This window comes from Hakea prostrata, chromosome 3 (genome assembly GCF_041222555.1).
Source record: "Hakea prostrata isolate BN-2017 chromosome 3, UWA_Hpros_2, whole genome shotgun sequence".
Classification (NCBI taxonomy): domain Eukaryota; kingdom Viridiplantae; phylum Streptophyta; class Magnoliopsida; order Proteales; family Proteaceae; genus Hakea; species Hakea prostrata.
The window spans coordinates 7,257,451-7,283,739 of NC_142602.1; the positions used below are offsets into that span (position 1 = coordinate 7,257,451).

General features: G+C 37.4%; 3 protein-coding genes across 4 annotated transcripts; all 3 read right to left on the reverse strand.

Annotated features, from left to right (window-relative positions):
- Nucleotides 1-54: 54 nt before the first annotated feature.
- Nucleotides 55-7,030, reverse strand: LOC149020475 (ADP-glucose pyrophosphorylase family protein). 2 transcript variants are annotated; one of them, XR_016172199.1, is made up of 16 exons: nt 6,456-7,030; nt 6,248-6,345; nt 6,043-6,143; nt 5,851-5,929; nt 5,593-5,653; nt 5,354-5,400; nt 5,169-5,261; nt 4,951-5,041; nt 4,601-4,649; nt 3,189-3,305; nt 2,951-3,098; nt 2,659-2,751; nt 2,498-2,566; nt 1,286-1,328; nt 953-1,184; nt 55-867 (listed from the first exon to the last, which is right to left on the reverse strand). XR_016172199.1 is itself a non-coding variant. In XM_089148623.1 (15 exons), the coding sequence occupies exons 1-15, from the start codon at nt 6,511-6,513 to the stop codon at nt 1,084-1,086; spliced, it is 1,248 nt and encodes a 415-aa protein (XP_089004749.1). In that variant the 5' UTR covers nt 6,514-7,030; the 3' UTR covers nt 877-1,083. The 2 variants fall into 2 exon arrangements, 1 of the variants encoding a protein (XP_089004749.1); XM_089148623.1 differs by lacking the exon at nt 55-867 and having other exon boundaries at nt 877-1,184.
- Nucleotides 7,031-9,131: 2,101 nt separating this feature from the next.
- Nucleotides 9,132-11,513, reverse strand: LOC149020476 (large ribosomal subunit protein eL33y). Its single transcript, XM_089148624.1, has 5 exons — nt 11,402-11,513; nt 11,243-11,278; nt 10,858-11,086; nt 10,692-10,734; nt 9,132-9,413 (listed from the first exon to the last, which is right to left on the reverse strand). The coding sequence occupies exons 1-4, from the start codon at nt 11,431-11,433 to the stop codon at nt 10,693-10,695; spliced, it is 339 nt and encodes a 112-aa protein (XP_089004750.1). The 5' UTR covers nt 11,434-11,513; the 3' UTR covers nt 9,132-9,413; nt 10,692.
- Nucleotides 11,514-13,273: 1,760 nt separating this feature from the next.
- Nucleotides 13,274-24,658, reverse strand: APG9 (autophagy 9 (APG9)). Its single transcript, XM_089148625.1, is given in 12 exon segments — nt 13,274-14,255; nt 14,258-14,663; nt 14,665-15,253; nt 15,386-15,496; nt 15,642-15,712; nt 16,042-16,119; nt 16,613-16,819; nt 16,927-17,106; nt 17,248-17,470; nt 19,090-19,410; nt 19,521-20,170; nt 24,275-24,658. Coding segments are annotated over 11 exon segments (2,805 nt in total). The 5' UTR covers nt 20,096-20,170; nt 24,275-24,658; the 3' UTR covers nt 13,274-14,211.
- Nucleotides 24,659-26,289: the final 1,631 nt, after the last annotated feature.

Sequence of the window (26,289 nt, forward strand, 5' to 3'; positions counted from 1 at the left end):
TTTTTCTTGTAATTTTTTATTAAGAAATCAAATGATTTTTAGAAGTAGGTAGGCTTGTATTAAAACTAGAATCTCTCGATGGTGAGTACCACTGTTTCCTTCAAAATGAAGTCCTTGGTGAGATTATTTATTTGCTTCTCTGCCTGTAACAGCCCCAGACCAACACCACTGGGTTTTACCGGATTGTAAATTTCAAGTAATTTTGATGACTACTTGAGATTCTGAACAGACTACCAAAATAAGAAAACTACCATAGACGGACAAGATTTCACAGGGTTTTACCATAGTAACAGAAAGAAGAAAAAAAATGTGCAAGCATACAATGTGTTCCATGGAGTATGAATCACTTAATCCGTTCTTGGTTATTAGAAGTAATATTGAAGGGTGAGCATGAAAAAAATGATACAAATACGCATATCCAAAATATTTTTGCAGAGAGAATCGAAATAAATGTTAAAATGAGATCAGTGCCATATAGATAATTTTGCTGAGCACAAACAGGATAGGCTTCAGAGCCACTTCTGAAAAGAAACTCAACAAATCAAATGAAGTCAGATTCTTCGAACTAAGGTGGCCATTCAATTTCTGAAGGTCTCACAAAGTTGAGAAGCTCCAGAAAAAATTCTGCTTAAATTTAGTAGTAATGACTGGTGTAGCCAGTCACAGTCAAGGAAAAGGAATAGAATCAGTCAAATCCAATCCTAATTCCTGCATATTGCTTTTAATCTTGTTTGATGACTGAATCAGTCTCCATCACCAATTCAACCCAAATCATAATAGGGCAAATCCACCTGAACTGCACACCTGTGTTGGCAAAGTACGATGCCTGGAGATTTCTTAATGGATCACCTCACACAGCATACAAAACTACAAAAGGAGAAGAAAATCATATTTTTATTTTAATTGCAAGATTATCAATCTACAAATAATCAATTACATGACTACAAATAACCTTGTAGGTTGGGCAAAGGCCGTCAAAAACATCTCCTCCTGTGTCGAACTAAGATAACATTAATGCTAGAAATGCTCATTAAAAAAGACAGCAACCGGTGGTAACAAAGTCCCGTATGGAACCTTCTTCATCTATAGAATGATCTCCTCCTGCACGCTGACATTGAGTGTCTTATTTGGAAGAACAATGCTGTTGATTACTACTACTTCATCTTCAACAGTCACAGCTTCACCTGAATTGGCATTTGCAATTGCTCTTCAAATAATTAAACCATGATCTGTTCTGGTCAAGAAAATGGATAACAGAGGAAAGAAAAAAAGAAGCAAATGGTACCTAGGATGGTAATTCCAAGTTTAGCATTATAGTCTCCTTCAGCCTGAAACGGTAAATTGTAAGTAGGTCAATTACAGTGAATCAGAAAGAGTGTGCTAAAAGGAGAAAATCATTGTGAAGATCATTATATTTTCCTTTTAGAACTCTAGAAGCCCAGACCTGAACTGATTTGGAAACCTGGTCATCTTAACTATCCTGTAATTCTTTCCAGATTAGGTTTTATATCCCAAAAACATGTGGTGTGGCACAGGGATGTGTCACTTGATTCGTATATGGTAGATTCACAAATTTGGACTTTTGAAGAATTAAGTGGGAGAATAGGGAAAAAAACAACCATAGCAGTACCTTCCCTATTTTTCCTGACATAACTTGCATTGCTAGATTACTTGATTACTTCAAATACTGGTGTTGGTTGGGACTTGGGACCTGTACAGGGGTCCATGGCTTGTGCCACAAGGCGTGCTTCGTCGTTAGAGTTGTTAGAACTCACAAGGGCATGTAAGGCACATGCCTATTATATTCTAACTTGGGGCAATAAGTTACTTGTCTTATTTACCCTTTACCTCCCTAGCTATCTTATATTAGCAGAAGGGACAAGGAAGTAATTTCTCTTTCTTGTGTTAGTAACCAACATATGCATGTGTCTTGTGTGGAGACAACACAATATTCCACCTTTCTCTCTTCTTCTCCTCCATCTTTTATAACCTCCAACCTCCATTACTTTTCCTTGTTATTTCTATTTGACAACTTTCAACTTTATTGGTTTGACTCGCAACAGGGCTTGATGTGCTTAGGTTGCGGCTCTGTTCCTACTTTTTTTTTCAACAGTTTGGGGTGGGGTTTTTATGCCTGTAAGGTTGGGGGAGGGGTGTTTTGTAGCAAGTTCGTACAACTCACAGCCATCTGCCTCATTGAAGGCATAGCCCCTCCTTGTCAGCATTCCCTTCCAGCTTCTTTTTTTCATTTTTTTTTGTTGGGTGGGGGGGGGGGGGGGGGGGGGGGGGGGGGGGGGGCAGGGGGTTGATTTCTTCCAGCTTGTTTCTCTGAAAGAAATTCCTCCCCCAAACTTCGCCATGGAAAAATACTCCTTCGCAAATAGCAAAAATCTGGGAGTTTAGATTCAGACCTCAAAAGAGGTTGACCACAAAAAGATTCAGGTATAGTTTCCCTCCTTTTTCCAATACAGTTATTTGAATGAATCATACAGTGTACCTGCACACGGGACCATTTACCAATACATGATTTCCATCCTACGATTGAGTGTATGACGACTGCATTTTCCTGTCAGAATATTGATGAACAAATAAGAAAGGAATTTAGATGAGTGCTAGGCATATACATTCAATGAATCATATCCTAAGCCAGATATGTACCTTTATCTCAACATCATCAAGGATGATACAACTGATGAGCCTTGCCCCAGCACCAATTCGAGCATTTGCAGAGATCGAGACATTTGGACCAATCTGTTCCAACATAAAAGACTGAAATCAGTTTAAAGAGAACAAAATAAACAGATTCAAAAGAACCAACATCCAAATAGGATTACTTAAATTGCAATTATTTAAAACCCAAAAATCATAAACAAAAAATTCTTTTAATGATTATTATTTAATTATGAGAAGAAATAGGCTCAGAAGTTGCGCATGAATACAATTCAACTACCTTTGCAGTTGGATGCACTTTGGCTGATGGGTGAATATAAACATCACCCATGATGGTAGCACTCTTGGTGCCATTCCCACTTGCCAGAAGGTCAGGAGAGGTTAGTCGAAACTGGGCAAGATATAAAGCAGAACATTTCAAAGACATTCTGCAAGGTCAAATATAAAGTTAGACAGAGCAGCTCAAAACTCAAGGAAAAGAGAAAGTGGAAAGTGGAAAAGAAATGGGGATGATCTACCCAGGAGTCTTAATCTGCTCCCAAAAATCAAGGGTCTGGTATGTATATAGCTGCTTCTTGCCAGCGAGAGGGGACAAAATATCCTGATCCAGTCTCACAAAATCTGAAGGAAGGGTCCTGTTATTAACAGAGCTAATATTAGCATGGAAATTCAGAAGAAAAAAAATTAATAGGAAAAATAGTAATGAATGCAAATCATTTTGGAATAAATAATAGTACACAAAATGTCAGCAAATACCTTACAGCCGCGGAAATATGTTTCTCAGATAGACGAATATATTAAAGAAATATTTAATATCCAAAGCTGCCACAGCTAACTAAAACCATCACATGTACGGTAAATGTCTCAAGAAAATCTATAAGATTCTTTTTATTGAGTCAGATACTAAACTTTTGAAACTGTTGCAGCTAACAACAAGGTTAAGTGCAAAATTTGATAAGATGGGGGTTTCCGACTCTTATATGAAATATGAGATTGGATATCAAAGTATAGGCTCTGGTTGATTTCCATTGGATAGGTTTAGAGGGAATTTTGATGGTGGCAGCCAGATATAATAAATAAAAGGATCCACTACTGTAGGTGTGGGATATCCATTACAAGCTCAAAAGATGACACTCTCTTTAGCCTTGGCTGCAACACAATACACTGGCTTAGCATGCTCACCATTATTATCAAAATCCCTTCCATATCTTCCAAGTAACACCCTCCAAATTACTGTAAGTAGCGTAAGAAACAAAAGTTTATTCCCTATTTGAGATGTCCTCTTATGTTTCCACCATAACAGCCCCCCAGAAATAGACCAGAAAAATGCAATACAATCAGACCTGTCAACCCAGACTTCTAGAGCAAAGGCAGTGGAGAAATTTTGATTAGACAGCTATTGCAAGAGAGTATTGCACCTCGGAAGCTAACCGATAAGCAGGCACAAAGTTTTGGTATCCTCACTGAATATCTTGCCTATGTTTTCCAATGTAGTGATAGATGAGTCAGTTAACTTGGGTGTTTAGAGATAACCCAAACAGGTAAATATTATACAGAATTCTAGTTAGTGGATGTCAGAAATTAAAAAAATATATCACTGGGGTTATTTATATATATATACACACTTCCCACTACTCTCAACCCCTCGGGGGAAGGAAAGTCTGATCAAGGAGGCTTGAGACGAATACCTCCTGAGAGCATTGGCAGGTTTAAGGCACCACACACTGCAAATGCACTAGGCACTTTTTTGCGGGGAAATTATTATAAATAAACAGCTAGTATAAGTGATTCCACAATATAACCAGGAAGAAAAATATTGATGGTCTAAACTTCTGATTGAACTGAAACTAGTAACTCGATGTCAGAGGTTATCTCTAAAACCCAATGTTAGAACCAAACATCTGTAGTTCAGAACACAAAGAAAACATACTTCATTGCTGACTGGAGGGCTTCAAAGCTGGATACACGTCGTAGATTAGCTGCAATAACAAAGTGCAAATGAGATATTTACTACATGTTTCTGGAATTTATAATGTTAATCCCCTGCCCACTCCCCAACAAGAAGAAAAAGAAAAGAGCCTCAAAACAAAAAAGACCATGAAATTTGTTCTAATGCAAGTTATATCTTAGGATTTAAGTTTTACAGGAAGGGAGAACAATCAAATATTGTTCCATTTCCAAGTCAAAGGTTCATCTCCAGAGCCAAACATGCTCACAAAACAATTGCTTATATTGAAGAAAAAAAAAAGTTCACTAGCAGACAAAACTCCATTTACCAACCTCTGTCTTTCCGTTGCACGGAGACATCCTGAATGGTAGTGAAAATGTCTGGTGTAAATATGTATACACCACAATTTATTAGATCACTCACCTAAAAACACGGAAACAGAAAACACAAGACAAAGGGGTTTAGTAACTCAAAAACAGATATCTAGTCAAGAATATCATGACACAAGGGAATGCTACAAAGGGAAGCTAATTTTAGGTGTTTCACGTACAAAAGTCTCAGGTTTCTCTGTGTAATGCAGCAGTTCATTGGTGACTGGATCAGCCACCAACTCACCAAACTGGTTAGCAGATTCTGCAGAAACCTGCACAAGAAGAGAAATACCCGGTTTCATGAAGATTAAATTTGATCATAAATAATGAGTGGAACTCTAGCAACATGTAAGTTTGGACTGACCTTGATTACTAAAATTGTTCCCATGCCACCATATCTTCTATGGGCCTCTTCACATAGTCAAGAGTATGTAAAACCAATCATAAACCAGATAGAATAATAAGGAAGCAGAATATGCGATAAATAAAGGGAAAGTAATGAGCATAGATAAGATAAGAAGGAACTCATCAAATGAAGATGAAACGAGTAGGAAGAGGACAAGTCATGGAAGTAGTAAATCAGTAGGAAGAGGAGAGAATTACCAAGCATCTCTGGCAGAGGAAAACTGCAGCAAACATCACAATTTAACAAGAAGATATGTGACTGCCACGAAGGAGCAAAAAGCAAAGTCAGATTCAATAGAGATTAAATTACTCGGTTATTCAAAGCCTTCCTATAATCTTTTCATGACAAAACAAAGTTAATAACGGTTCCAGAATCTGGGAATCCCCATTTTAGGGGTCCTTTTCAATTGAAAACAAATACGGAAGAAAGAGGAATAAGGACCGCAAGATCCAAACCGGGTTGTCTTCCATGATCAGATCTTTGAAATTGTAAAGCCCGCCAGCAGAACCATGTGGTTTATCTTCTTTCAAGTATCTAAGGCAGTAGCAGCAGCCATAGTAACAAGGAGGGTAAGATCCACTAGCCATCGACCAACTTAGAAATAGAATGGTACAAGTAGGAGAAATGCAATCGATAAACGATATTACCTGACTGGGACTTTGAGCTCGTTAGAGATTGAGGAGACATACAAGGCAAACTCCCGCTCTTCGTAGAAGCCAACGAGATATATTTGCGCCAAGTTTGGGATCTACAAGAATGCTGAACATCTGAGTTCCGAAGCTAAGAGTGAACCAGAAGAAAGATTTGATCTCCCAGATTAACATTTACAGAGTAGTTGAAGATAGAACATACCCTTTTGCAGGCGGAAATTGGATGGTGTACCATTGGCTGTCCTGCCAAAGGGAAGAGAGGCTTTGGAATGTTCAAAGACAGTGGTCTAAACCGAGTACCTATAACAATCAGACAGGATAACCAGGTAAGAACCCGAAATCTAACGAAACTAGAACGCTCAAATCTAAAGATCAAAGAGTACACGAAGACAACATCAATTTGATGATACCTTTAGTCGGTCCGCCCACCATAATTACAGCCACCACCCTCTCTTCTGAGTTCTCCATCTAATCTAAGGATCTCAAAACCTCCTAACCTTAAAAACCAAAAACCTCGATTGCAAGTCGGATCTGAAGAATTCAAAGTGACTAGAGGAAGTTCTGAACTCAAATTCTATTTTAGAAAAACGGAATATGAATCAGAACTACCATGCGGCATGTGCGGACAACAAATCTAAAGGCTTGGTGCTGGGTAAGGAAGAGCATCAAGAACTTATCACGGAATATCCTCTATTCTAGTTCTTGCATCGTTTTCCGATGAGAAGCCATCAAATGTTTTGCAGACAATGACAGTGGAAAAGAGATGTACGATCTCTCCCCTGGTTTGTGGATTATCGCGCGCGTAATTGGGTGGGTGTCGGCAGTCACTCCGTAACGACGGCTTTTAGTCTCAGACGAAGCAACTATCGATGGATCTGTTCCGTAAAAACTGTTCTAAATTCTCGTGTTTAATTGGATGATCGTGAAGACTACCAACTGCGCCTTAGTAACGGCTTTTTCGGAAAATCATGTTCTTTCCTAAAATTATTTTCTAACCTTATTATCAAACAACAAATGGTTCGATCCTGTAGGCGGCATATGTAATATTTTCGTCCCTAATTTTCTGACATATAAAAAGCATACATAATTTTGAATATTTGGTAAATTTGTATGAGAAAAAGTAGCTGATTACGTGTGAATATGTTAACTTAAACTACTATAAATTTCTACCGTCAGATATATTGACTAAATCTGAATCGTCAAATAAAATTTCCTATTTTTTTCTTCTATTATTTGTGTTAAATTTCTTCTTCCTTTGTTCCTTCTCTATCTCTTCCTCTATTCCCTCGGTTTTGAAAATTCTTTCATCTGCGTTCATCAAGTTTGGACCCTTTGATTGCAATAATTCTTTTGTTATCGTCTTGAAAAAGTGAAAAAAAAATTTTCGTCTTCCCAGAGATCTCATGATTCTTTATGTTCAGTGAATCTCGATTCACTCACAGAAACCAGTCATTTTTCCTCCAAATCTCTCCAGAAAATCAATTTTGTTGAACTTGTAAGAAGAATTATATTAGAAAACAAACACAGGGAGAAGAAAGAGATGTCCACCAACAAGAATCGACAGCTGGTCATATTAGGTTAAACTTTACTAACCCATACATAATTGGAAGAAAAAAAAGAATATTATTAAACAATTCATATTTAATTTAATAAATCTTACTGTGAATATTCAAAGCTCTTCAGCTCCTCTTTGCGAGAGGAATTAGAATTCAATCGGTTAATAAAGTAAACAAACAGCCCTGGTTACAATAACTTGGATTTCGGTCGCTTTGGTGAAATATCACATAACTTTGTTCCTAATGATACGAACTACCAGCCCTAGTTAGACAATAATTGAAGCAACATAGCAAATTGTTACTCTTTAGGTGTAAAATTAATCCACTTGTATTATAGTTCTCATGAGTCATTCTTGGGAAATTTTCTTAAAATGGTTGAAGTAAACTATAGAATCTCATATTCCATGGGACATTATTCAGAAGTCTTCTTTGTCGAAAAAAAATAAATAGAAGGTTAAAAGAGGCATAAAATTAATATTTTTCTCCATGGGCATAACCGTTTAGTTATAATCTGGTTATGTACTAACTAATAGGTAAGAGGTAACTAAAATTATGCGCATGGTTCTGTTTCAAGAGAGCGCACGCTCAACTCCTGTATTGAAGTAGAGCATCTACTCTTTTGCAGAAAATCCAAAGGAAATGCACAAAGCAAACCCAGGTCCTCTGTGCATCCACTGCTGATGAATAATGTATAACCCACTCCAACAAATATATAATTATCCAGGCACCTTTTCTACAGTAGAAGATTTATTTCAGACACTTCAAATAGGGAATGAATTTGCTGCAGTGGTAAATGGTCCACAGGACTAACAGGGCAGTTCTAAGCATCAACAACGTTGACGCTTTCGACCTTTCCAGAAAAGACAGGAAGAACATTTGCTCCCAACAAATTCAGCTTTCCCGCAAACAACTCTCCCTGCTAAGAGAGATGCTAATGAATATTAAGCAAACCCAACCTCTCCACTGCCTTACCTTCCTAAAAAGCGGGAAGAACCTCAACATCCTAAAATAATCCAGTGGAGGCACATATGCAGAAGATGAATCTTACACACCAGGGAAGGCTGGGAACTTTCTGAATTACTGACAGACAAGAGGTCATGCAACCCACCAAGCAAAGCAATTCTCCAGCAGACACATCCGGAATTTGGTGCCGAAGGACTATAACTCTTTGCTTCTTCAGCAAGTAGAGCATCCTGTTCTCCATGTGCCAGTGTAATGGCACAGGAAATGGATATGGTGAACAATTTCATAGTGTAAGTTTTGGGAGGTAGAATGCTGGAAAAAGGAAAGCTGTTGTGAGAACATAGGTTGTCGCCGAGAAACCATTGAGTTGGCAATAAGTGGTCAATGACAATGACACTCCTCAATCGTTTTAGGTCTTCAGTAAATCAGCCAAACAATTAGATGGGTAGTTTGGTAATACTGAAAATACTAGTGCAATGTAGCTTCAACCGCCACCCCCCGCCAAAAAAAAATAAATTAAAAATCAGAGCAACACAAATTGAGTATCAAAAAATTAAGTCAGCAAAATGGGGAAATGCATGTCAAACAAGATGGTTTAAAATGGTGGACCCACTAACTGAACTCAAATATACTATGTTCCAACAAGTTCTTAACAATCTTCTACAAAAAGAAGAAAAAAAAAACGAGTTCTTAACAATCATCATACCATTTGGGATTCGAATGGGGTACAGCATCCCAGATCTAAGAGCAGTAGAACAGAAACATAAAGAATCATAGGCAAAACTGAATAGCTCCCTAATGCAAAAAGACTCAAAACCCTCTACGCCTCTGCAGTCCTCAGCATGGAATCTTCGCAAACCAAAGCAAGTCGCATGAAAACAAAAGGGGGAATATTAGTTGGAGCCAAAAAACAGTGCAAAACAACAAAGAAATATAATTGAGGCACAATGCAACCATGTCCAGTTAGAACCAAAAAACAGTACAAAGCAACAATAACAATGTAGGTACACTACAACTATGTCCAATTGGAGCATGAAGAGGTGCTAAGAAGATAATGCGGGCTTTAGCACTATTATACATGAATAATATATAAATTGTGAAAACTTTTCCCATTGATCGATATCAACATTCAAAACAAGCATGATATAGCCATCGTACAAAGTGTCGGCAATATATCATCCTATCGCTGGGGGGTGACACGACTCCCCCCAGCAATACGACATTTACATTATGTGAAGCATGAGCAATATTCAACATAATTGTATAATGAATTGTAAAATTTATTACTTCTCTTCACTAGTTGTGTATTTGTGTTCTCTTTGCATGTTTACATTAGTTTATATGAATTTTCCAAACTTCTATCTTTGCCCGCATATAGCCGGACATGTGCCAATTAGAAACTTTAGATTAAGTGATGTTTCAGGCCAAAATAATGTTCCCAGTGCGTTTATTGGCCTCAAATTAGGTTACACAACAAAATTTAAGCCAAAACGACCCTAAACACCCTCCGAAACCATGGGTCGATTCTCATCGACACCCTGCCAAAAGTCGCCGACATGTCGCCGTGTTAGTAGTGTCACCAGCCACTGACATGGCAACATAGTCCGACATGTCGGACCTTAGATATAGCTACATAGCTACATGACTCAAGTAAGTCTAGTGTCGTATTTGCAGTTCCAACAAGTCACATGGGCATGACAATAACACAGATGCAAAACAAGTGTTAGAATCAAATTGAAATTGCTCCCGCATTCCAAACACCACAGATCTGCCAATAAAAAATTACTCTAAATATGGAGAAGTAAAAATCTTCAAGACTCTGGGATTCAACACTGTGATGGTCAGGAATTGAACTGAAGTTGCTTCTATACTCCATAACCAAAAAATCAACAACTACTAATCAGAAAATTCCCTAAACATGGAGGAACTAATATTCTGAAGTTGGAATTCCAATAACGAGCAAATGTGAAGAAATCAATCTTAGTACACTAAAACCCATAATGCTTAACTGCAACTAAACAGTCCTCCAGGTTTTGGGACCACGAGAAATGCATCACTGACAGTTACTAAATGAAACCATACTTAACAAACCTAGTGAACAAAATAAGATATAGATAGGACAATTACCTTATATGTTGCTCGGGTACATGAAGACCCTGACCTTAGAACCCTGCAAGATGAAGAACATATGAATTAAACAAAAAAAAAAAAAAAAAAAAAAAAAAAAAACATAATGCTTGAAGAGAGGCTTGAAAAATAAAGTGAAATCGAAAAGAAGCACTCAAAGGTATACCATGGACTTGGGAGGTAAGTTGGATTTGAATTTAGCTCGAACCACTCCACTGTTTCCGTGTGGCCTTATGACCTTTCCCCAAATACATCTGTAATGAGATCCGTTCTTCTTTACCTTGGCCTTGTAAATATAGGCCATACGCTTGCCGCGGTACCATCCGACTTCTTCCTTCGTGTTCACATTCTCAATTTGAATCAAAGAGGTATTGGGGTACTGATCCGATTTTGACCTACGCCATCAACGTAAACATACTCAATTCGACGAAATCCATTACTATAAAATTTTCTTCTTCTTTTTCTCAAAAAAGCCAAAATCCATTACAAAGTACAGAAAATCAAATCAGAAAAACAAAGTCGACTTTGTCGAATGAAATTCTAGCTATTACCTTTTGTAACCGAGGACAGTCCCCCTCACATATAGCCTGAATCAAAATCAAGTAACAAAAGAAACTGAGATCATAGAGATTAATCTTTAAACCCTAAAGAAACAAATGAACAGAAATCATCGTTCTAAGGATAAAAGATTAATAACAGAGGAGTATAACCTGACTCGCTCTCCTTGGCGTCCCTTCACCATTTTCTCTGCAACTACCCTCGCCGCGCGCACAACAGGTTTCGTCGGTTGAGCTAAGCCCTAATGGCAACTCTCAGAGGAGATTTTATATTTTCGGTTCAGTGTTCAAAAACACTTTAATTAACAAAAAAAAAAAAGAAGAAGAAGGATCAGGTGGGTTTGGGCTTCGGGCCCAATCATGGAACCTTATTCTGTTGGGCCTCTGTGTGGTCTAGATTACACAGATTAAAATCTCTAATAATGCTTCTTTTTTTAGGTAAAATTAAAATCTCCCATGATGATCGTTCAATGAATGAAGTGAGAGAAAAGAAAAATGTTGAAAAAAAGAGAAAGAAATAAAAGAAAATAAAAATGAAATTTTTTAATTTTTGGATAATTACTGTTGCCCTCTACTATAATTTAATTACTATCTTGTTCTTTATAATTTTTAAAATTATTAATCCAATCTTACATTTTACCCTTTACCTCTAATTATTGTTGACCTCTTATTTACATTTTATATTGAATTACAATATCACCTTAGTTATTAGGAAAAAAATAACCCTAATTTGATAACTCCTTATATCTTAGCTTTTTTACATTTACTTTTCACTTTGGTGCTATTTTTTATTTTTTGTTATTTACTTTTTCAATTTGATGTTATCAATTTTAGGAGTTCCTACTTCCATTAGGTTTTCATTGCGGGTGAAATAATAATTTAGACAGGGTTTATTTTTTTTTTTTAATTTTTATATATTAATTCAAAATGATAAGAATACTAAAAAATTGGTATTTGACATTAAACATTTAACCTCTTAAAACTATTAGAACGGAAGGGGACAACAGTGATTTCATAAAAAGTAAGGTCCTTTTAATAATTAAGCTATAATATAAGGAGCAAGTGAGCAACAGTAATTATCCCTTTATTTTTTTAAGTAGATGGGTACAACAATTTTATAAAACCAAAGAATTTTTTTTTTTTTTGGTAAGCATAAAACCAAAGAATGGAATTTGATGAATCAGTGACAAGGCACTCTTGAACGAAGGTGTTTGCAACATAATTCAAAGTTTTAATTCATTTGTAGATTACAGAAAAGATTCAATTGAATCAAGGGAGCTGGTTAGCCTGGTTTAAACTTATAATGTTCGTAATTTAGGAAGGAGGGGCATTTTCCTGCTGTTGTCTAGGATGAAGACCATGGCTCCCTTGCAATCGGTTTCCATTTGTTATTTCCTTTTAAGCATCAATTTGGTTCGGTTTCGGTGATAACAGATTGCTTCGGTTGGTCTAATTTAAAAGTTGACACTTGCTCATTGTTGCCTTCTTGGTTCTTTTGATTTGGTTCGGTTTGGGTCATAACGGATTGCTTCGATTGGTCTAATTTAAAAGTTCACACTTGCTCATTGTTGCCTTGTTGGTTCTTTTGATGGAGTTGGTGCAAACTACCACCTAACTAAAGGCCTTTGCGAAATGGCAATCTCAATTGTAGCTCTATAGTGCAAAGAAACATGGATAATTTGTTGCAACGTGGCCATTCACGAAACCTACACCAATCGCCAAACTCTTATTGCATGATTTCCTATGAAGAAGTTGATTTTTGGTAGTGTATTCCAATCCACCGGTTTGATAGATTCTCAATTACGACTCTAAGGTGTTAACTTAGTTGGAAATGACTAATAACCAAACACCTTAGAGTAAGATGTCAAGAGTTTGAATCTTTTTAGAGTTGAAGTGAAGTCTTGCACTTGCATATATATAAAGCTATCTGTAAGGATTAGTCAAGGTACGTCAATTTCAAAAGATAGAAAAAAAAACAGAGATAAAAAATTCCCAACGTTGAACCCCTTGAAGCAGTGTGGCTTGAGCACTCTGGTGCAAATCTTCCATGATCGCTAGCATCGCTTTACACAAGCTTTGTTCATGATGACATAAGCTATTTTTATCAAATAAATAACTAAATTCTTACTATGAAAATTAAACTTCTTGAATGAAATATTTCATTATTTTTCTAAAACTAAGAAATTTGATTGCAAAATATAGCAAAACCTAGCAATGAATTGAGAGGTGCTTCTCTGAAAAAGGACTGCAGACCTATGGGGTTGGGGTTTTGCCAACGAGAAAATGTGTGGAATAAGGATTTAAGGGTTTTATCAGTACTATTTACTTGTATTTTAAGGCATGATGTTGAAATTCCACTTGTATGATCAAATCACACTGGAATTTCAGATTGCGCATTAATTTGTGATAAAGACAATCTTGCCCTCATTCATTCAATAAGTGGAAGACCATATGAAACGAGACAGGAAAAAGAAAAAAAGAAAATATCATTTGGTTGAAACTTGAAACTCGAAACTCGAAAGTAAAGAGAGACAATGGAATAGCATTAATGGAAAATACTGATTTTATTACTTTTAGTGGTAGACACCTGTGCACCATATCTGGGAATAAATACTTCACGAAATCAACTAAGAAAAACAACCACCACTAGAAGTGTTGTTGTCAATCTGGGCTATGTGCTAACTATGGGTAGATCTGTTTACACACAGGAACCAGAGCTGGAAAGAAATGAATTGAGTTGAATAATAATTTACCTGTTTACATCTGCCAATCACGAATTTTAGAGTGGCCCCTTCTTCCTTTGGCCACCTTACCAAGCACAATATCAGGAGCAGAACCAAAGAGGTTCTGTCCTAATGGAATTTATATACAAAAAAGAATTTGAACCACAGATATCCCCTTGCTCTACTGGAGTAGCTAGGAATCCAAAAGCACACACACAGTGAGCATAGTGGAATAAGAAGTCACTCACTGCATGTTAGCTGTAGACTCATATTGAGGTTCCTGGGGGCTTATTGTAAACATTGAATGGGAGATTGAAATCCCCATCATCTTCATGGTTGTCCATATATGCTGTTCTAGACAAGTCATTCCTGGACTGGCTCCAGTCAAAGTGCTCCTCCTGTACCGAGTCATTGTTGGAATTCCTCCAGTCCAAGTCCTGCTCCTGCGCAAAGTCATTGCTGGACTGCCTCCAGTCCAACTGCTGCTCCTGCACTGAATCATTGTTGGACTGCCTCCAGTCCAACTGCTGCTCCTCCACTAAGTCATTGTTGGACTGCCTCCAGTTCAAGTGCTGCTCCTGTACTGAGCTTCTATCCGAAGTATTGTCGTAGGGATCATCAGAATTGTGAGGGACATAGGGATCACCGGAAATGTTGTGGACAAAATTAGGAGGCTCAAGGAAACTTGTGTGGGGCCCCCACTGAATGTGGTCCACTTCGGGCCCACCAATGGCTGTTTGTAGGGGGCTTAGCAGCACCCAAGTCATTATGCTGAAGCACACTGTCCCGGAAGAAAGGCGCTGAAGTAGAGGCTCCCAACTCAGAACGTATCCTGTCCTCTGGAGAATAACCCCAGTTTGTATCAAATCTTGGTTCACATTGTGCAGTAGAGTTCGGAACAGGCTTCCAAGTATCTCTAGATGGCTCCACCGTTATCTCACACTGTAAATTTGAAGCATCTTCTGAATTTCTGGCCATACGAGGGGGCCGAGACGTGTAATACCAATCAAGTATGTAAGGGTAATTGTTTTGTTCTGCACCCATTGGCCAGAATGAGCCCAACTGGTAGCCTACTCCGGGAAGGCCCCCAATATTATTGATATGTAAATCCCTCGAGAGAAAACTACGCGTGTCACCTTCAACTCTTTGCCATGTCCTGGGAGGTGAATATGTCTGTTGAGTTCCCTGCCCTTGCCATTTCTGCTCCCTGAAATGTCTAAGAATGGAGAGGAACTGCTTTCCTGTAACATTAGGTTCCCAGGTAGGATAGCTACTCTGGAAACTGGACAAACAACAGAGTCAGAGCAATAACAGAAGGAAGATCAAATGAACATGCTCTTTTGCTCTTTTTTTTTCTTTTTCTTTTTGTGATATGCTACAGGCCAACCATGAGATCAGTGCAAAGGAAGCATACCTTAGGAATGATTTCTCCAATTTCCCTTGGGAGCTTCTTCGGGAGCGTGGTACGTTGTATGGTGAAGCATAATTACTATTTCCATGGGCTTCAAAGTCAAAGACACTAAAGCTGCAGAAATATGTTGAAATTTAGAAATTTCAATTTTAAAAGCAACAAGAGCTGGAATTATGCACATAAACTGGCAGGTGATAGCGGAAGGCTCTAGGGGTAATGGATTCAAATTGGGAGGTTTTAAAAAATTGAACATAATAACCTGCAAACATCACCTACGCCTTCAACATCCACTGTAAAGTCAGAAATGAACTGCAAAATGTCATCCACACGCTGCAAAATGGATGAAAATTATTAGGTTGGCAGCTATCACATTAATAACCAGAAGAAGAGAGAGCGCTGTTGTGTATCACACAGCATGGTTTGGGAACTCGCAATTTCAATGAATTAGCAGGTAAACAAAGGAATCAACACTTGTTTGGTCATTTAGGTTCAAATTTCAATCATTTTAGCCATTGGCCTTCCAAATAGTCAACCGAAACTCATCGCCAGAATGCAATGTTCGAGTGAAATTTTGGTTGGGACGAAAAGAGACTGAAACCTGAGTTTTTGAACTATGTTGCCTGGGAAAGTACTAGTTGATTGAATTGAGGGAGGAATACCTTAGGAACAATGAATAGAAGCAAGTATGGTGTGAGAAAAATAGAGGCCATCTCCTCAAATAACATCATTCCAGTGTACTGCATTACCAAAAATACCAACACAGCTTTTAGTTTTTCATGTAAGATGCAGTAATGAATAGCAAATATCTTAAAAGCCATGACAATCTAAACAGTGTGAAACATTGTTCTACCACCACTTCAACCACTACCATGCATTAAAGAAAAAAAGAAAAAGAAGGGAATAAATAATAGAACAAATATTTATAATACAAATTCAAATTTGTGTTAAACATGCAGGACTTTCTTTCAGTCTTTGTGGGTAATAACTATATAGCTAAAAATTTCAACCAGGGTCCTAAATTTGCAGTAATTGCGTGAAAATTGTCATGTTTGCATCTCTATAGAACCAAAGAACCGAGTTTATGCATTGGTTATAGAAGGTCAGAAATAGGTTGTATACAAAATATCAGATATAATAACCACCTTGGGCCTCATTGAGTTGGCTGGGGAAAGAATCACATGTCACCACCTCATTCATAATTAAATGACTTAACTACAGAAATAAGGTTACCTGAAATAAGGTTTCAAACTCCATCCTTAATATGGCACTATTTTCTTTACCCCTCCATCTCTTTGGCATGTAATGTGTATGTTGGACTACCAAAGACATAGCCCTTTGTCTATCAAGAACCTGAAGCTCATCAGTCACCATAGCTCGGCTAATAGCAGTTACCGTTCCAAAAACAGCAGCATACCAGAATAAGTTGCGACCATATATCTAGGTTTTCCAAAAGAAGAATGTTGAATAAATACCCAACCATCACATTCACCAGGAAAGAAAACCCAGCAACACTCTCTGATCATGGTGAAAATAAGTATCATTACCTGGCCTTCTAAAAGAGATTCTTCTAGAAATGCAATTATGATCAAAATAGCAGCGAAACCACCAGCCACAAAAGAGATAAACTTAGCAATGATAGAAACAATTGGAGAGGGAAATTGTTTCAGATAATCTTCAGCATGTACTAAACTGTTGTTGATTCGGTGTCTGAACAAATGGTCAACCTGTAGTGAACAAATGTAACAACAAAATACCAAGATTGCTTTAATGGAAAGAATAAGGAGGATGATCAACGTGATAATGATCATCAATGCAAGTCAGAGAGAAGAGAAAGAAAGGGGGGGGGGAGGTGATTATGCTTCTACCTCGTTGAATTCCCTGAAGATCCATTTTGATAGAGTAGACCACCTTCGGGATGTTGCAGTACTCGGATGGTTGTAGAATTGTTCAGCATGCCTCAAGATGAGATAGACCAGCATAAATATGACAAGAAATGGAGATAATAGAAGCATCCCAAGTCCAACCGCCATTAGCCTCTTCTTTAATGAAGAAGGGTTAGAAATAAAGTCCCTCCGGACACAAAAGTTTCTGCAACCAGAATAATGATGAGCACATGAAAAAATTCCAACCATACTCAATATCTTCCTTAATCTGGAGCACTTTCTGCTAAAATAATGAAAATAAAATATTGGTTGCATTTTCTCCATGAAAAATCAAGAAAAGCTTCAAGAATATTGAATATCATCTACATTCTAATGCAAGATAATACCAACAAGCAAACCACCTAACTAGAAATGCGATGCATGGATGAACCAAAATAAGAAGTCTGACAATCAGGAGCTGAATAAAAACATATCAATTTATGCTCATTCCATTCAATGCTCTACCAGTCTGCTTAAGTTTCCTAATGCAGTGTCCATATGTTATACTTCTGCAGAACCACAACATTGGTTTATATAAGTTAACTCTTTTTTCTCCACAGTATAATACAAGTTTGCTAGGTATATGATTAAGAAATTCATATGTTATTACGTAGATTAATTCTGTATTCTAAAGTAACAGCAGCAAGTTTAGCGCAAGACTGGTAGCTAATATGTATCCATATAATAACTTTGTTTTATCATGCAGCGGCTAATCTTAATGACATGAACCACCTCAAACACCTCCACTCTGGTGGTGGAAAAAGCTTAAAGGCGAGAATCACATTGTGGACAAGAAGAAAACTTTGGTAATAAACAAGAATAGCACCATTAACAGACAAGAGAAGAGGGTAAAAAAATGAGAGCACTATTCCACATGTAATTCATTAATCCTCTCCTTCTCTATTCTAGATCCTACTATCAAATAAATTCTCTTCTTTTTTTTGGATGATTAAGTTATCATTACCAAAAACCCCAAAAGGGGAAGAAGAACAATATATAAAGAGTAGGAGAGAATAGAGGTTGTTCTTTTTTTCTTTAAATAAAGAAGGGGGGGGTGCCTTCAACTACTAGGCTGCAGAATAGAACCTAGACACTGACAAAAATGAATTTGTTTCTAGGGGTGACCACAACCAAGGGATGGAAAAGCAACCGGAGCTTAGAGAAGACATTAAAATGGATGGCTTTCCAAATCAAGCCCAAAGAAAATGGCATCCATAGCCTTGGTAGTGGCTTAGGGATGGAGAAGATGCCACACAGGTAGAGACAGGAGGATTGTAGGACCGATTTGATTAGTACTATCCTTCTTGCAAAGGAGGAGCTTGCCTTTCCAGAGATGTAGTTCTCCCTGGATGTGGTCAAGGGTGCAATGGTGGTTGGTGAGCCTCCTAGGAATGAGAAGAAGGCCTAAGTACACAAAAGGGAGGGAACCAAGAGTAAAGCTAGTAAGATAATGAAAGGAGGCCTCCACAAACTCAAAGACAATAGACAAAAAGAGGTGGATCTCTCCAAATTGATTTGGAGGTCCGGGAGGGATTCCAAAAAAGAGAGGGAGGAGAGCTTGGTCAAGATGGAAGAGGCTTTACAAAAGATCATAATAAGTTCTCTTCTTAAAAGAAAATTTTCTTTAGAAGATGTCATGAGTCAGGACTTTCAAGTGAATGAATGTGGAAATATCATCGAGGAGCATCAAACAAGGTCTCACATATGTCAAAAAAAAGGAGGGAAAAAAAACTTTAATGTATTATTAGTCCAAGTGCACTTTCAAAATCAATCATCGAAATATACCTGTCAAACATGCTCTGAAGTATGCACCAATTCAAAGTCCATTCTAGAGTCTTTGTCAACATTAAATAATTTTTCTTTCCACCATTTGTGGAGTCCACAGCAGGGCCAGCACCTGGGGTCCACCAAGGAATTGGGAAAGCAAGGACACCCTTGTTCACCATCCCAATTAAGTAGTTCTCTTTGCGCATTATGCGCATTACCACATCGTGGGCTGACAGATCCTTCACTACACAAAGTTGCTGCCGAACTTGTACTTGAACAACCTTCTCGAGAATGGATTCCCATGATGCAGTTTGAACTTCCCGGTCAGTCACATGGAGACTTCAGAAGAAAGAAAATAATAAAATTCATGAGCATGCATTATTGTGATTGCTTAGGAGAACCAGAACATTAGAAATATATAAATACACATATAACATCTTCAAAATTACCTATTATAATAGAAATGGCGGATCTCCAAAGTATCTCTCAATTGGGCGAAGAACCTCAGGAAACAGAAGATCCAATAAATGGAAAATAACCCTAAATACCCTACAATGATGCCTTTGGTCAGTGTGAAAGGAGTTAATGGGTGTGAATGAAGAGCTTCCTTAGCCAGATCACAGTTCTTTCCTGACCCAAATGCATCTATACCACACTTAATCTTTCGAAGGCCATTCCAATCAACAAATAACAAGAAAAATCCTGAGAAACATATGGTGAAACCTAGGCTTAGCAGTTCAACCACCCATTTGATGATTATGCACCAAAGTCCTTTTTCACAGTAGTAGTTATACAGCCTTTCAAAGAACAGGTCTAAATCAGCAATTGCTTCTACTTTCACACCCTCTCCATTGAGAAGCCCAGATGGGCTCTCACTACCAGAACTTGGCAGCCTTCGATAATCAGACAACTCAATCTCTGGAGGCACATCATTAAGCAGTCCTGCATTTAAAGATGATTCACCTTTCCATTTCCACTTTAATATGCTGGAAGCATGTATACCTTTTTGTCCACTGAACATCATTCACAAACACACAGATCAAGCAAAAATGACCAGTCCATTACCCAAACCGTTGCTTCCAATGATTAATGCAAGGAGCTGGAACCAAAGGGATAGAAATAAAACCAATATTATTCCAACAGAAAATGTCCCATGAAACAGAATATAAAGTGCTACATTTTGAAGTAACAAATATTGTTTTCTACCAAGAAACAACTGACATAACAAAGATAACAGGCTGACATTAACAAAAATATATGGTCTAAAAAAGAAGTAACAATAAATCAAATCTATTTCCAAGGACTTCAAAGGCTGAAACAGAACAAGACATTCAACTCAACTCAATCAAGCCTCATCCAAACCACAAAGGCTGGAGCCGCTACAAACATGTAGTTTAATAACCATACGAAGCAAAACTTTCAGTATCTCAAACATGGTTCCTGAGCCCCCTGAATGATTTAAAGGACATATAAGAGGCATAGTATCTGTTAAAAAAAAGACCCAACTACCTTTATAAAGTCTTGATGATCTCAAACACATATAAAAGGATCTAATGCTTACTCTTGTGACTAAGTCAAGCATAGATACTATACAAGAGGAAACACCAAGTTAGAGAGCGTACTTGCACCGAGGCAGTTCGAAAGGCATATAAAGATCCAAATGAAAGCACATATGATATGGAAGACCAAGATTGGATTATCATACATAAAAGTACACCTAAAGAGATCAAGAATGATCCAAGTCAAGCTTGAAGACCCTACATTTAGACTTAGGAAAGTGGGACTTTCTAAATGCATGAAAGTTCAAGTTTACATTTTTATTTATAAATCTAAATGCATGGGCAAAAGGGTGCCTTGGGTAAAAAATTAGGGGCAAAAACCAATTTCCAAATTGTTCTAGGAAAGCCCTTAAAAAGCTCAAGGATGTGTTAGTCGATTGTCAACCAAAATGGCCTAGTTGAGCATCACTGTTCTAGAAGCCACATGGTTTCAACTGTGAAAGCCTCAAGACCTAGAGTTAAGACATTGAAGCCTAGAAGAAACATCAAAGCAAATGGCTATCCAAATCGAGTCAAGAGATCTAGGGTTGGAGATCCATCTTCTTAGGCTAGGCTACCACCATACGTGAGAGATCAACGCATTGAACACCAATTTGCCTGCTGTGTCACAAATAGAAGTGTCTGTGTAGTGTCTAGAGAACCAAACCCAATCCCAAGAGAAACCAAAGGAGTGCTTGGAGGGACCAAATGGAGATAATGGCATCCCCACAATGAGCGAGAGAAGGGACAACGAAAAAGAGGTGGTTTACATCTTCAGAGCTGCTCCAACATAGGATATAGTTGGGGCTGCCGTTAAAAGGTTTTTATTTGTGATGTATTAAATTCATTTGTAATTGGGGACTCTTGCGCTGAAGCAAGGATTCTTGTAAAAGGTACTCTTGCCTATAACATGATTGTGTAAAGGTGTTGTTCCCCCACCCACTGCATTTAAAGAGACATACTAGTGGAATTCTCCCTAAGGTTTAGAGAGAAGGGGACATAGATTCAGTTGAATTGACCCACTATAAAATCCTTGTGCCTTGTCTCTTGTTCATTTATTTGTTTTAAATCTTTAATTGTTAATTAATTGAGAATAAAAGGCATATCCACTATTTTCAACCTACTCAACCCTCTCTAGGTTGACTCTCAGTATCCACTAATTAACAATTAAAGATTTAAAGCAACTGACACATTTCTTGGGAATGCCACCAAGCATAATGCAAGGGCACAAACAAGGGTCAATTACAGTTTCCATCACTGATGCATGATACAGGTTAAAATTAGTAACCAAAATGATAACAACTATAATGATAGGATGATGATAATATTAATAATTGTAAATGAATCTTTTTTTTTTTTTTTTTTTTTTGAATAATCTCACTCTGGTTGAGATCTATGTGTTCATTCCCAGTAAGATATATTCTGGGTTATCATGCATATACTGTAGCTCTAGCATCAATATGGGTAGCTTTTATCACATTCATTGAAGGTTAACATGTTTCTTGATATGTCATCAGGCATTCAAAGATTTCTACTTCCATGAACTATTGTGATAGTCCTCATCAGCTGTCAATTTCCAAAACTAAAACTAACCAAGATCTGTGTAATGAGTGCCATCTTGAATTTGCTAATTTTGCCATACTATGGAGAGCCAAAACTATAAATGGACAACTTTATAGTTTTGGTATTGAGATATTCAGCTGGCTAAATTTCTTTACTATTATTATCTGAATCAGATCAACGAAAATGAGTCTACCATGATGTTAATAACTGTCGATTTCTTCCAACAAAATGGCATTTAAAACATCCAAGAGTGCAAAATTCAAACTGTTACTTCAACCTCCCAGCATGCACATGAACGGATCATTCCATATGCCATTGAGGTAAAAGGTTTTAGGGTACAATTGTTAAAACTTACAATTTGAATGTATTGAATATTGAATACAAGTAACCTATATGGGCAATTGCTCACTTGATGTACAGAAATAGTATTCCATTGTGGCTCCTACATTTTCAAGTAAGTTCAGATCAAGAGAAGTTGTATTAATGGAACTGGCATAACCAGTTCAGGAACCAGTATCATTAACATAAGGTGATTTAACATATGTGAAGGACACCAGAACATCAAGTCTACCAAGCCTGTTATGCTATTTTAGAGAGAGAGAGAGAGAGAGAGAGAGAGAGAAAAGGAAAAAAATAATAATAGATTGCATCAATATGTTCCTTATATATCGAACTGGCACCACCATTCAGCAATGATGATGATCAACTGATTCTGCTCGTAGGTACCAACAGTACCAGTTTAATTGCATTCCTCGGTTCCATTTCAACAATATGAGCTCCCCTTCCTCAATTTATTTCAATGACACTAAGATAGCTAATACTATTCAGGCAGCTCACAAGAAAATTTAGGGGCTCAAGGAGGTGGTTGCAGTCACTCTGCTTTAGTTCTTGTAGAAATGGTCATCATGAAATCTACATGCACTTCATAAATACTACACCTTAAAATAATATTAGGACATACATGAGTGAGGTTCAGCAGCAACGAAGCTTAATTTTTCAAATAATGCTGAACAAAGTTGATATGACACCCAGTATTGGCATTCACTGTTTCCATCCCTAATGTAGTTTAAAACCTCAGAAAGAAAACAAAAGAATCAGTTTCATCCACAAAATTAAATAATAACAACTTTTTTTTTAATTGGTGAGATATGCGTCAGACTTATGCTGCTGGAATTGGATTCGGACTTACATTGCATAAGCTCAAAATTTTGTTCTGGAGCTTCTGCACTTAATAACCAGAAGCAGAATCTGGAATACAAAATCAACAACAACTGAGCCTTATCCCAACTTAATAGGGTCATTTGCTTACATGGATGCAAGAAGATAAAATTATTGAAGAAGTACAGGAAAGCGGATTGCAATATCAACATAAATCTTGGACAATGACTCTTTATAGGCATGTACCACTTCTTAACATGCCAACATTTTGCTCTAGGTCTTGAAAGAAAAGTGTAAAACAATGACAACATCATCATGGTCTAACTACATGGATCATCGGTCTCCACTTCTTGAAAGGCTATCTAACGTCTGCCCCTGGCCTTTGGTTTCTCAGTCCAACCGGTTCACTCCTCTGGATTGGAGCAATCAAAGCCTTTGTTGAATTTAAGATGGAACTTTAATAGTTCAAAAAAACAATCGAGCACAAACAAGTAGCAGGGGCAAAAGTATCATGTATGTTTTCCTTATCCAACCATGACTTTACCAAAAATAAATTAATAAATAAATAAATCTATCATGTCAGGCAATAAGACCATTGTTCTTACAGGATCTTCTAGGAACATAAACCAAAAAAATCACAAATACAAGACCAATTCCGGCTATCCTAGCGATTAAGTACAATACTTGACAGAAAGCAAAATTTCCCCCCCCCCCCCTCTTCTCTTGGTGAAAAAGAAAGCAACTCCTTTCAGTAGCTAACATACCAGCGCAAATTCCAAATTCAAACCGATAAACAGAATTATTAGGAAACAAAAAGAAAGATCAATTAAGAAAAAAATAACAATGGATGTCTAAGAAAATATATATTTAAAGTATCAATAAATAGCCAGACAATTCCCAGAAGACCATTGACAACTAAGAAAGTTGCCCCAAAACGTAATTACCTGAGACCATCAACCAGTTCCGGCTGAAATATTGATTTCGGCAGCTACCAGAGGAGATTGTTACCCTGGGCGAGACAAAGCAATGATCAATCGAAGCACAGCAGTAAAGAAACGAGTCCTTTTGGAACAGTGAAAGAAGAATGAGAAATAATAGCGGTTTCAGTCGGTAACTGGAACGGAAGAAGGATTGTAAGACAATAACGAAAAGAAAGGAAGAGATAGAATAGAAACACCAGAACAATATTGCGTGGAAGAAACAGGAATTCTTGGAATTTTTTTTTCTTTTTTTCTTTTAACTTCTTTTTTCTGAGGAAACGTTCAGCTTCTCTAAGTTAAACGAGACGTGAAGTTGGGAATCACCGATTTCTCTTCAGTAATGGAATCAAAGACGTACAGGAGGAGCAGGGAGGAGAGAGAAGTTGTTATTGGGTGGGCTTAAATAGAAAAGGTGACTTCTAAGAAGCCCTTTAAAAAAACCAGGCCCATTAACAAAAATATAAATAAAAATTAAAAAATTCCCGTTTATGATTTCTCCTAAATTAATTATCTCTTTATCTCAACGACGAGTAAATTTTGTGGGCCCACATATCTGTGGCGACCAATGAAAATGCATGTGCTGGCATCTCGGAGATAATGTACAGAAACACAGTAACATTGGCAAGAAACATTAGCTGGGAAGGTTTAGGTTTCTTCCACTCTGTAGTTCCGTAATAAAAGACTACCGGGAAAATGGGTGAGAAAGACCGAGACTCCACAAGCGTTCCGTTGATCCAATCAACCTCGGTTGTTATACCCTAGAAGGTTTCGCAAGGGTGGGTAATCCTGTAAATTGACTCCTGTGACTAATATTGCGTTAATTGCCTACGTATCCAGTTAAGTACCTTTTGATACGCGGATATCCCTTTCTTTCGGGTCAAGAAATTGCTTAGAGTTCCCTCATCTACCATGAAATTGCTTTGATCAACTCGATGTTTATTTATTTAACCTTTTCCCCCGAGCATTACAAGTAAAAATTATGTAGGCCCATAAGTAAAAAATAATAAAATATTAAAAAAATTAAATCTCATAACCCTAATCTTGTGGATAACCCTAATCTTGCGGGTCCCATGTACTTCATGGTCAACAGCATCAGAGGAGACGATCCGGATTCCTCTCCTTCCCCCAAAAATAAAAATTTAAAACTTATTCAGGCTCTTTTATTCGCATGAAATAAAAACATTTTAAAATTCAAATTTAAATTCGAACGATAAAACTCTATTCGCGCAAGCTATCAACAAGACTTCTGCAACAATCAAGAATCCTACCCCAAGAACAATTTCAATACTGTAAAACAACTTTTCAAATTCAAAAGAGTTGCAAAACAATGAGTAATATACTGATAAGGGTTTGAGTAGATCAGATGTAACAGAAAACCTTGGATGGAAATTGTGTGAAGTCATTATAAGAGATCAATTATCTCAAACATTGAGCATGAGAGAGTGATTTCAAACAATGAAGCATTTTATATCCATGTTTTTTGCATTCTTCCTTCTATCATTCTTCACCCTCTTCTGTAGATCTAAATTTCATCAACGTGGATGAACGACGAAGAAGTTTACCCATAAATAAACTCAGTGACAAGATTGAAATGCAATTGAAGTAATTCTGTGTTTTGCACACAGAATTCATCTGATTTTCCAACTACAATAATAGTTGACGAGACACGAAACAAGCTGCTTTAATGCAAAGGTGGAATTGGAATTCCTGCAGAAGAAACATGTAAACTTTGAGACTTGGAGCTTACAGAGTTCACTCGTGGAACAGGAATTTGCATCCAAGCATCCTCAGTGTGATCCAGTTTCTTCTCTGAGATCGAACAAAATAAGAGTTAAATCTTATGTTGCAACCCACTGGGGTTTGCATTACATTTTGCTTTGATTGAATTTAATTTACTTCAGTTTAATTTAAAAAAAAAAATTTGACACCGCAATTGCAGAATGATGAATTAACCAGAGGCGAGATTAAAACCTGAACCA

Excerpts from the sequence above, each read along its gene's own strand:
- LOC149020475 (XM_089148623.1), bottom strand. The coding sequence starts at position 6,513 with ATGGAGAACTCAGAAGAGAGGGTGGTGGCTGTAATTATGGTGGGCGGA. Across the intron at positions 6,144-6,247 it reads CAATTTCCGCCTGCAAAAGG|ATCCCAAACTTGGCGCAAAT; the intron begins GTATGTTCTATC and ends GCATTCTTGTAG. Across the intron at positions 2,567-2,658 it reads TTGATGATGTTGAGATAAAG|GAAAATGCAGTCGTCATACA; the intron begins GTACATATCTGG and ends ATATTCTGACAG.
- LOC149020476 (XM_089148624.1), bottom strand. The coding sequence starts at position 11,433 with ATGGTGAAGGGACGCCAAGGAGAGCGAGTCAG. Across the intron at positions 11,087-11,242 it reads ACTGTCCTCGGTTACAAAAG|GTCAAAATCGGATCAGTACC; the intron begins GTAATAGCTAGA and ends TTGATGGCGTAG. Across the intron at positions 10,735-10,857 it reads ACTTACCTCCCAAGTCCATG|GGTTCTAAGGTCAGGGTCTT; the intron begins GTATACCTTTGA and ends TTCATCTTGCAG.